The sequence below is a fragment of the Ambystoma mexicanum genome, chromosome 10 (genome assembly GCF_040938575.1).
Source record: "Ambystoma mexicanum isolate Mex_15411 chromosome 10, UKY_AmexF1_1, whole genome shotgun sequence".
In the NCBI taxonomy this organism is placed as follows: Eukaryota; Metazoa; Chordata; class Amphibia; order Caudata; family Ambystomatidae; genus Ambystoma; species Ambystoma mexicanum.
Genome location: NC_090932.1, coordinates 311348363 through 311360494, shown reverse-complemented (window position 1 = coordinate 311360494; position 12132 = coordinate 311348363). Strand labels below are relative to the sequence as shown.

The window sequence follows — 12132 nt, the reverse complement described above, 5'->3', positions numbered from 1 at the left end:
TTCAAGCCGACATTGACTCGAAGAAGGTCATGATGTTTTCTTTAGCCGTTTCATTGGGCTATGTTATTATTTATTTATTTATTGTGTCATGGTTTATAATAAATCTTTCACAGTTGATATACGTTAGCAGTTTACATTGATAAAAACCGTATACAGACATTTTGTTTAAACATGTCCATGTCAACCAGGCACACCAGGACTGCCTACGTCAACAGGATCTCCCTGCCCAAAACCCAAAGATGGTAACTGTTTGCACATTCTGTTATTGTCTTGTAACTAAGCAACTTGAGCAGCTTTTTTTGTAACCCTTAATCAAGCTCACGTTCATCTACTTGTGACAGCGTCTCGACGCCCCTGGGCTGTAGTGCGTTATACAAATACAAATAAATAAAAATAAATAACTATCCGCGCAGATTTTTATTGTGCTATCTGAATTTTGACTTTTTATTGTGTTAAAACGATTTTCTTTTCCTGTATTGTACTGATGATTTCATATCCTTTTCTCTTCCTTAGTTTCTGCTGATATTTCATAAGGCAGCAGCCGGGGAGCTTGAGGAGGACAGTGGGCTCATGGCGCTGGCAAAGCTCTCGGAGATCGACGTGTCTATGGAAGGTGTGAAAGGAGCCAAGAACTTCTTTGAGGCAAAAGTAAGTGAAGCAGAAATTGGGAGTCCGGTAACTACAGTACCTTTTTTGGTTGGAAACAGTCTCTCCCATTTTGGGAGGTCCAGTGCCTACCTGGTCTGCCATAGAGCAGGCCATTAGTTTGTGGCTGAGGTCGGTTTGGGGCACTCTATATGGGTCTTTCTCTAAGGGGTGGGGGTGTCAAAGTGGCTGCAGGATGGGAACTGGAAGGCTCTGTGTGCCGGTGCACCACACCAGCTACATGATGCTGGCCACAGAGGTGGTATAAAGGGTTCTCCCAGGGCCAGTGGTTGAAGTGAGCGGGAACGGTCGGGAGCGGAGTTACACTACTTTTATTGTTTACTACTAACAGTTCTACTACTTTTGGCAATTATTTTCAACATTCCGGAATTGTTCTTTATGGAGTTAAAGCATACTTCTCCACTTTACCATTGGATATCCCTGGGCTGCTTATGCGCTATATAAATGCAAAAAAATAAAATAAAAAAAAATAATTAATATCAGTTACCATCGGATATCAATTACTGCTAAACTGAAATCTATTTCAACTCAATTGGATGTCAACCAGCATGACTGCAATTCTGGTAAAATGTGTTGCATGCTGCTCCCTTCCTGCCTACTCTGTCCCCCGGCCGGAGTCACAGTTCGACTACTTTTTTGGTACACTTCTATCACTGCCCAGGGCCCCCATCTCTATCCTGGTGCCATACAGCTCATTTGGCCCAGAAAGCCCTGCAGCTGTGCGTGAAGCATGGCATGCAGTTAGAAAGGATAGATTTGGGGAGAGCAGGTGCTGCCGCTCATAAGTGCCTGTTCACAGGGCTCCATGCACCACATGACAATACTAATATATACCAGAGATCCACAAGAGGCACGTGTGTGAGTTTACTGTGCGCAGACAGGGGAGCTTGCAGTCAAACCATTGTGGCAGAAATTCACGCAAAGAAACTCTGCAGTGGCATACCTCTGTGCCACCGTCCCTGAGCATGAGCACCTGACTACAAGATGGCGGAGCACCTTAATATTCCCGCAGTAGACAGAGCCGCTGTACAACACAAGCACTCAAACATGAACTGTACTGAGAGATCTTTTCTTAATAGAAAGGAGGATATGTTTTGCACAGTAACTCTTCCACCTTCATTTCCGCCTTTTCAGGGCATCGCAGGAGAGTGCGGAGTAGTGTGAAGGAGCACAGAATCCAGCTTCATTCGTGGGGACTGACTGGGAGAAGAGTGAATAAACGAGAAAAAAACATGCATACAATGATACTTTAGGCGTAATACTTTTTATCAGCAGTTGTGTGATGTGGTAGGTCAGAAATAGGAGACGGACAAGAGGACATGTTTCTACACAACTCTTTATTTGAAATTCAATAAAACCTTCTCTAAGCCCTGCCACTATGATAAGTTTCCTACTCTAAAAAAAAAATGGGTGCTCGTCAGGATGTCGAACGAATGAACTTGTTCCTCCAAAACAGTCTATGCCCCCTTAATATCTGTCCTACAACTAAAGAAAGAAAGACTATCTAAGTTATGAATAGGATGGTTCTCTGCTCCCTCCCTCCCCGGGTTCAGTAGGTGGTGGCTGGTTTTCGAACCCCCAGAAAACAAAGAGTCTCGTCCAGCTCTTGACCGGTGGTTTTGGTGGACAAATAACACACACAAACATGTTTATTTCAATAACTTTGACACAAAAGAGCTTTATCAGTTATTCCAAAAGGTTCCTGGTTTATCCCCTTCTCTATGATATATTGAACCTAATGAGGTCCTCTGATTTTTGCCACTTGGTCTTTATCAAACACCACTTTATCCTTGTTCCTGTTTGGATATACCTGCTTTCGGCCGCGGATAGGCCAGGGCTTGCCCAGCCCGATTTATGTTGTGCCTGTGGCTGTATTAAACCCCTCCTGAGTTCTTCCTAATATTAGTCCAAGAGGGGCTACAGGCCTGCTTGGCACCGCTTTGGTTGCAGTCACTGACGGCTTCTCTTACCGCCGCCTGGGATCTTCTGGTTATCAGCCCTGTGTGGGGCTGTGGGGCTGCTAGGCCCCGCTTTGGTTATGGTTTCTCTGGCGGCTCTGCCTAATTCTCTCTAGGGTCTTCTGAATATCACCCCCATCTGGGCTATGGGCCTGATGGGCTCCGTGGTTGCGCTTTCTCTGGCTGTTTTGCCTACCCCAGTCTAGGGTCTTCTGAATGTCATTTCCATGTGGGCTGTGGGCCTGCTGGGCCCGCTTGGGTTACGGTTTCTCTGTCGCTTTTGCGTACCCCCTTTTGGGGTCTTCTGAATGTCAGCCCTGTGTGGGCTATGGGCCTGCTTCACTAACCTCCCCCGCTTTCTGTTCAATGCTGCATAGCTTCACTCCAGTGGCAGGCTTCGGTTGTGGAGGTGGTCTCAGGGGTGTGCGTGGACCCCTTTGACATCCAGGATCCGGACTGTGCAGTCGGCTGATTTGCCTCAATTCACTCCTCCTGTCTGGGGGGAGCAGATTGCTGGTTCGCCACTGGAATTGGTTTCCTGTCCCAGCTCGGCGGAGTCTCTGCCGCCAGTGAGGAGGCAGTGCTCCACTGGCTGCTTCAAGTTCCTGCCCACCACACTGACTGTGTGGCTCTCCTGTTTGGCTCCTGCTGAGAGGGGCAGGACTTCTTCCTTTGCGCAGCAGTGCAAGCTGGCACCTCTCATGCTTCAGCTTGGCTCTCCTTCTCTTGGTCTACTGGTATATCTTAGGTCCTCCTTTGACCAGAGGGAGCCATCCCAATGCTTCTGTGTTTCACCATAAGGCTGTAATTGTGGTAAGACAGAGGCCAAGCCATCCACTTTAAAGGGGCCCTGCACATGGCTACCCTGCTCAATTCCCATATAATCAATCAATGCTTGGGACTTTGCTGTGAGGGTAGGTGAGGGTAGGTGAAAGAGAATACATACTTCGGCATTCCTTGTGTAGAGAAGCCCCTCAATGCTCCCATCAACAAAAATACAACCCACTAGGGAATAAGGCCCAGCGCACCTCTTGCAAGGAGAACAAGGTTTATTCTCATAAAAAACAATAATGCAATAACAAAGAACTCTGCTGCCACGAAGCGCTCTGACAAAATCACCCTGAGCAATAGTTTTTAAAGGTACAATGTGCCACAACTGATGCACATCACATAGGTTGCACATCCAAGTAGCTGGCTGGTGTGACCCTATGCATAGGTCGCCTGCTCCACAGGGGATGCCAGGCCATTGGTCCCAGCTCCGTCGGCTCATCTTCTTCCACGTGTGACTCTCCTCGTACGTCATCAAGAGCGAAGCTCGTAATTGGCAATTACTAACACAATTCAGTACATCGCTTATCTGTGGCCTAATGTGCACCTGGTACTGCAGACATGGGCGCCAAGGCTATTTTCGAGGTCACAACTCTTAACCCCTGCTTGATTCCAGATGCGTCAGCGCCATTTCCGTTCTTCCAACCATGAGCTTAAAAGTGTTACTTTCCCTCCCTGGCACCTCACAGCACAAATCACAGGGACCCCAGGTGGGGTAAACTCTCCTTTTTGCTGTGATCCTTCTGATGGATTGGCACACTTAAGTTTTATGGTCAGTCGTCTGGGGTTGACCGGTACACCGGAATGCTGGGGTCTTGGGGCAGGGGTATCTGACCACTATAACTTAGAATTTGTACTAGTGACGGTCAGAGTGCTTCTCCCACCTTCCTGTTAGATAGCATTTTGAGAGAGCGCTCTCGGCCCCTCATGGCCTTGCAGGCCACATTCCTTCTGTGATGCATGTACTAAAAGTGTGAAACAGTGAGAGGTTTATGAATCGCCAAGGATTGGGCCTTCTACTGACTGCCTATATTACAACCCAACCCTGCATGCATGCACTCATTTCTATGTTTTAGGCTTGATCCTAACGCCCTTGCTGCAGCGTGGCGCTAGGCCTCAATTTCAAGATGGCTGCTGATTTCTAAGATGGCATTTCACTTCAGTTAATATACTGAAGCATATAATGATCGACCTCTTATTCAGTTGTATTGACAACGCCCTCCCACCTATAAATTCATGAACTATTACAATGCGCTCTTATCCCTCCGCCTTAACCGGGGGGGGTCACCCCCAATGGCATCCCGCTTTCCCTGTCCTCTACAGAGGATATTGGGTAGCAGGTTCACCTCCCGTCCCAAAGGGGGTGGCTCCCCCTTGGGGAGAAGGAACGAATTCCCTGGATTCATCGCAGTGAATAAATACCAACACGCAGAGGCTGCTTAAGCTGGTAGGCCTTCTGTAGCTAAGGTTAACTGAAATTTAAACTATCCTGGAAAAATGCATAATTTTTAACTGCAAAAATGTGGAACTCGTTTCAATGCACTCCTCAAGCGAAACCGCTGAAATAAAATCCTACACTGATACAATTAGCAGTTTTTACAACAGCAAAATAAGTAGAAAACTAAATTGTAATATTCATTACTTGAGTTTTCTACTTTGTCAAAAAAAGCGCAGATGAACATTTTTTGCACATGTCCTTTGGACACTAACTGAAAACTTTTCAGGTGGTTCGCTGATAAAAACTCCAGCAGCACCCCCATTGATGACTCTTTTGCAGCAATTTTGCAAGGTTTGAAAACAAGAAACCCCATTTTTGCAGGATTCATTTACAGCAAATGTACCGATTTATCTAGACTTAAATTCACACTATTTTTAAAAATTTTGTAAAATTTAGGACATTTAATGCACTGTTTCCCAACACTGGCAAAAGCAGAGTAAGAAAGTACTGCACAAATATATCTATGCTAATTATGTCTCAATGTTATATATTAACTTTGAGCCCCTTGAATTAACAAATTTAGCTCAGTACATTAAGAGCAAAACTTTGACTTGTTTACTTGTGACCTGGGTTGAAATAAGTCACCTCAATCTCAGAAAATGCCTCTAAATGGATTCTCTCATTTCTAAAAGAAAGACTTGTCAGAGTAAATGTTGACAGCTTTGAATCGGAAGAACTTTTGAGTGTGGAGCACCACAGGGTGCCTGCTTGGCTCCATTACTTTTTAATGTTTACATAAATCCGCTTCCTGACTGGCTAATATCCCACAATGTTATGTCCAAAACTCACTGATGACATGAAATTGATATTCCGTCTTCAAACAGATAACACCCAAAAGAACCTAGACTGTATACCCAAAATTATGTTTTTGTTTTTGGTTTAAATCTGGATGGACACCAAATGGCTGAGCTTGAATGCATCAAAAATGGAATGGTTGATTTTCATCTGCAAGCTTACTACATCTAAACTGTCCGAAAGAAATCTCCCTGGACTGTTCTTGGTTCTCGAGAGATTCAGATTAGGCCAGTATTTTGTAAAATGTGTCCGTTTACTCTACACAAACCCAGGTGTGAGAATACTAACTAATCACATTATGTCATCATCTTTTTTATTAAATAGAGGTACCAGGCAGGGATGCCCTTTCTCCCCCATTCTGTTTGTACTCACAATATAACCTATGGCAGAATATGTGCGGCAAAATCACGCGCATAGGGGTCTCAGAATGACCGGAACCCCGCAAATATTTTCCCTCTATGCAGACGATACCCTACTATACATCCGAAACCCGAAAGAAAACCTGGGCCCTATCATGGCGGATATTGAGATGTTCTCTGAGTATTCAGGATACAAAATGAATGTCTGTAAGTCCGAACTGTTTCCGACATACTGTCCGACATACAAGGGTTTAAATGGTCCCCCGTGCACATCCGCTATTTAGGAATTATGATATTCAGAGATAAAAACACATTATACGCTGAGAACCATGGGAAATTACTACAATCTCTCTCCATCAAACTACAACTCTGGGCCAAACTGCCCATTTCGCTGTACCGACGAATAGCTCTCCTCAAGGTGGTGGTTCTCCCCAAACTACTGTATTATTTCTGCAACATCCCGATTAGGCCGGGTAGAGCATTTTTCGCAAAACCTAAGACATTAACTTCCTCCTTGGTGTTGGGTGGCAAAACAGCCAGGCTGAAATGGTCCAAAATGGCGGAACCTTTTTCAAAGGGTGGGATCTCAACACCTGATTTAGAATTATATTATTTAGTACCACAGGCACACTTTGCGAGACATTGGTTCGACCCAGATGATACAGCCACACACATCCCCTTGGAAAAATATGCAGCTTCCCCGATTGATTTGCGATCCGTAATGTTTGACCTCAGGCGCAAGGACTCCTACGAATATGATCCTGTGAGCACTACCACTCGTGCGTGGTTTAAGCTATATAAGAGAATCGGTCTCACAACCCCATATGACCCAGAGATACAATTATGGAATTTTCTTGGCATAGCACCCACATTTGACAAGGCATTACAGGGGGCATGGGATCCAAATAAACATTTTAAGATGCGCAATATGTTTCCGGATGGCAAGTTCTGTGAAATGGGTGACTTTGTCGAGGCAGTGGGTGGGGAACACCTTAAACGATTCCAATTCTATAGAAGGAAAACCGCTTTTGCTGCCAAATGGCCCACATTCCCGTCAGAATCTCCTATTCATGAATGTATCAGTGCAATGACAGGAACGGGCGGACACAGGAAAGGAGTCTCCGTGCTATATAACGTGGTCCAAACACACTCCAAAACATGTAATAAAATCAAAGAGGCCTGGGAGCGGGATTTGGGAGTAGGACTGGGCAAAACTAGCTGGTTGCGATGCTGTCAACTCACTAAGAATGTCTCCATGAACTCAGGTCTGAGACTAGTCCTATTCAAGGTACTCAACCAACTTCACTACACCCCCGCCCAACTGGCTAAGTTTGTGGACGGCCACACAGGTACATTTCTCAAATGCGATGCCCCCAAGGCAGATGCATATCATATGTACTGGGCTTGCCCATCCGTGGTGAAATTCTGGGAGGATGTGGTGGAAATCCTAGAAGACATCACCATGATCCTGGCCACACCCTCTCCATTGAAATATCTGTTTGGGGATATCGGCAAGGTGGCCGAGACCACCAGACGGCTGTTTAACATTTCATGTGTTGCAAAATGAAGCATTTTGAAATTCTGTAAATCCGCAGAGGCTCCCAAAAGGGAAGATGTTTTGAAAGACTTATCAATGATAAATGAATGTGAGGAAAAATTTGTTATAACTGTGCCGTCGCCATGCAGACCTAAGGACATATGGTCACTCTTCCAACTTTATCTATGTAATATGCTCCCTGAAGATGATGGCAATACACTGTCGCCATCCTAATCGACTGTGAACAGAATGAAATGTACAAAAAGATATATGCGCACTATCTGTTATTGTAATTTACCAACTGCTTTAAGCTCTGTTTTGATGTAACTCTTTGAAAAATAAAAGTTAAAAATAAAATCTCCCTGGACAAAGTTAGTATTAAAGTTCAGGCATCTGTGTGCAATTTGGTGGTGCACTTTGATACCCGTCTCTCAATGTTGCAACATGTTAACAAAACGGTTAATCAAACCCCCATCTGATTATACTCAAACAAATCAGGACTCTTATTTGAAAACCTCACGCAGCAACCATAACACAAGCGGTTACAAGCTCAAGGATTGATTCTGGTAAAGAATTGTTACTGGGAGCACTCAAATATGCACTTGATCGCATTCAGATAGTCGTCAACGGGAGAGCCAGAATTGTTATGGGTAATGTGAAGGCATCATGAAGTAAGGCACAGACAACAGATTCAACTTTCTTAGAACAAGCTTTATTTACTTTACATATCAGGATGGCGTAAGGCCTAAGTTACCCTATGCTAAGGTTGGATTTCCCTACATAAAGAAAACTAAGGGTAGTCTGTGCCAGTAAGTTCAAATGAAAAGTCTGTCTGTGTCCAAAACCTATACTTCCCCTCACAACTAAATTTAAACAATGTGTAGGGATGTCAGCAGCAAAATAAATATTATTCAAAAGTAAAGTTCTGATTTTCTTCCGGCTCTTTGGCTTTCTCTCAGATTTCCCCTCCCCAAGTTCAAAACAGTTCCAAAAAGACCTCCTGGCACCCTTCCCCAAAAGGTCAACGCAGTTCAACAGTTCCACAAAGGCCTCTGGGTTTACCTTCCCCAAGGTTCAACACAGTTCAACAGTCTCAGGGATCCCTTCCCCAAGACGCCAGCTACTTCAGCTTGCGAAAACCCCAAAGTATCCTCTGGCTTGCAAAACAGTACCAGTTCAACTCCTTGTTCATTCAGGCTTTGCAATAGTTCACATAACCTATTCTGGTTCTGCATTTACCGGTTACTTCAGGTACTGTTATAACATATACACTTCTTTGCAATTGTTTTCCTTTGCTCTTATGCTTCTTTGCAATTGTTTTCCTTTGCTCTTATGCTTCTTTGCAATTGTTTTCCTTTGCTCTTATGCTTCTTTGCAATTGCTTTCCTTTGCTCTTATGTTTCTTTGCAATTGCTTTCCTTGACTTTTTCCCAGTGGGTTCACTCCGTCTAGGCGCAGTTGTCAGACCAGACGGTCCACCCATTACAGGTCATGCAACTTATAACCCTGCTTTCTTTAACTCTTTCAACTAGGGGTCACTCGGTCTAGGCGCAGTTGTTGGACCACACGGTCCACCCATTACAGCTCATGCAACTGATAACCCTGTGCACATTGCTGAACTTCTGTATTCTTCAGATTCTAGCCACCATGGGTTTTTCTCTCTCAACCAGTAGTCCTGTAGACTCCTTTCTTGACCTGTAGTCCTGGGGACTCTTGTATCTTGGACCAATACCTATTTTACCTTCTTCTTGCCAGTCTTTTTGGCTTTGCCACAATTTGTATTTCATACAGTTCACTACATGGGATTTTAGCCCGTTCCCCCTTGGCAGTCTCCCTCGCACTCCTGCTTAGCCTGGCTTTCCTTCAGCCGGTTCCTCTCCAGCCTGCTCCGCCTCCATACACCGCCCCTTGTCCTTCACTTTTCACTTCTTATACACCTGGGACCTGTTAAAAGGCTGCAGGTGCAAGTTATCTACTTTAATTGCCTGACCTTGCTAAAGCCTATTAGCGGGACATGCCTGCCCATTGTAGGTGAACTCCATACAAGCCCTCTTCCTTGTCTCAGAAACAAAATAGTGTAAATGTGTAAATGCAGGGAAGTGTGCATAACTCCTAGCTGTTTCCTCCTCGTCCCAGTCTTAAGGTGAAAGGACTGAGGGACATTTTGGTCAGAATAATGAGGCAACAATTGACAGTATCCTACAAAGGTAGAGGGAATATTGGATTCCATTTGACAAGGAAAAGGGGATTCCAAATCTCACCCAAATGAGGATGAGTTCTCTTAGTTGATCTCTTCCTTGTTCTAGTATAGCCACAGCATTTCAGAGGGTCACTTTGAAAGGACGAAAAGGGATGAGGCTGACCGTAATCTACAAACACTGTTGGAACAGAGGGTTCATTGTAAAATGGGAATGGGGAACACCATGCCTTACCCAAGGAAGTTATCTCCCCACTCTCTGAAGTTCCTCCACCCAGGTGATCCTTCCTCGCATATCCACCCACAGGGTCGAGATCCAAAAACAATGGCTTTTCCCTGGCCACCTGAGCAGAGGATGCCAGGGAAAAAGAGGGGAGGATGCCCTCAGGTTTCTCACAGTACTCATTACAGAACTCACATTACACCAGTTCTTAAGAAATTGCATTGGCTTCCTGTAACATTGTGCATCAAGTTCAAAATGCTCCTGCTTGTATTTAGGGCCCTCCATGGAATGGGTCCTATCTACTTACAAGCACACATGTCAGTATTATTGCACACCTCGTAACCTCAGATCTTTTTAGGTCCCGTTCTTTAATCAGTGTCTGTTTCAATAGGTTAAGAGCAACTGGACATTCATTCCAGGTTCAAGCCACAAAGCAAAGGATAGCACTTCCTGAAGATCACCGTTCATTAGACCAACTCACGTAATTCAGACGCAGGCTCACAACATATCTGTTTTTCTGTCTTGAGCATTAATGCTTGGATGCCTTTTTGGCAGTAGGCACTATAGATATAGTATAACCATGGACGGTGTAAAGGTTTGATCTTCTGTATTGCAGAAAGGACAAGGAAATGTATGACTTGGGATACCTGGATGGAGGCCTCTTTCCTAATTTACTGTGCTCATTATAGGATCCACCCCAAGCATTTCATGTCTCGAGAACAACATATGTGCCTTCAAATGTATAGTTTATTATCTGTCCACATTATCTAATTAGATGGGTGATGTCAGCCCTGGACAACAGTCATACTACTTCCCTTTCGATTTTTGGGCCCTGCCCATCAATTAAACAAACTATTATTTATATTGACGTGAATAATATACAAAGCTATATAAGCTTTGTATAAATAAATACATAAACGGGGACATTCTTGAAACCTTTAATGTATACATTGAGGCACCAGATTCTAAAATGTCGCCTTATTACCTTGACTATCTCATCCTCTCCTGTTATAAACAATATTCACCTTTATACTCGTCCTATGCTTCGACAAGGCTACTCTTGGCTCTGGCTAGGCAGCCAATACCTAGCACTCGGGAGTTTAACCTGAGATACAATCTATAGACATGCCCAGGCAAATAGGTCTCCAAATCTCCTAGGGTTACCCAAACACCAAATACCATTTTAACTTACAATCCTCCAAAGCTGCCTTGGGATCACAAGCCAAAGTCACAACCCATTTCTCTTGCTGTCTCTCTCTGTCTTTGTCTCTGTTTCTCACTAAGAACCACATGTTTAGGGCCAGCCTGCATCCATACTAACACAAACCCCCCTCTCCCACCTCCACCATCAGCTGCATCTCCATTCCTTTGTTCCTTTGTCCTGTAGCTTGTATTTCCGCTTCCCTATCCTCTTAGCTTCCCCCCTTGATCACTCGCTTCCTCCCTGAAAATTGAGGTCTGATTTCCCGGGATGGGACACAATACTCCACCTGACAAACAAGGATAGGTGCTCTAAAACTAGACAGTTTTGCCGGGACTGTCCCGGTATTTGGTGCTCTATCCCCCTTTCTCATGATTATATTTCCATTGGAAACTGCAGTGGTCCTGTTTATTTGTAGTAGGTCTTCATAGCTGGCAGACAGGAATGCACAATCTCGCACAGAAGAAATGCTGCATTTTACAATTTAAGATAGGGTGAGTTTGTGATAAACTAATTATAATATGTGTTTCTTTGAACAGTAGCACTTAAACCCCCTTCTACTTCAAAGACTACTGAAGTGTAGTGCTTTAACAGCCACTTTCAAGAGTTAGTCCTACTTTTATGTTAGTGGCCCTGTCCCGGTTTTTAACTTTTTAAATCTGGTCACCCTATACTGGTATGGTATCCCTAACTGTAATACATAAAAGCCCACTAAAGCAATTTTCTTCTATGCTGGAGATGCTGACATCCAATGGTACTGTCCTTATTCACCTTTATCAACAGTCCAGATAATAGATAAACATGCCCCATGCTTTGCGGGCATTAACTCTGCACCGCTCTTCCTCCTCTCAGTCTGGCCTTCTGTGAAGG

General features: G+C 44.3%; 1 protein-coding gene across 1 annotated transcript in view; it reads left to right on the top strand.

Moving 5' to 3' along the window:
* The window catches only part of EFHD1 (EF-hand domain family member D1), a 372581-nt gene that overhangs the window by 298925 nt on the left and 61524 nt on the right, over positions 1 to 12132 (top strand). Inside the window, exon 3 of the mRNA XM_069617904.1 lies at positions 514 to 648. Coding sequence (XP_069474005.1) covers positions 514 to 648 — 135 coding nt within the window. The remainder of the gene's footprint in view (positions 1 to 513; positions 649 to 12132) is intronic.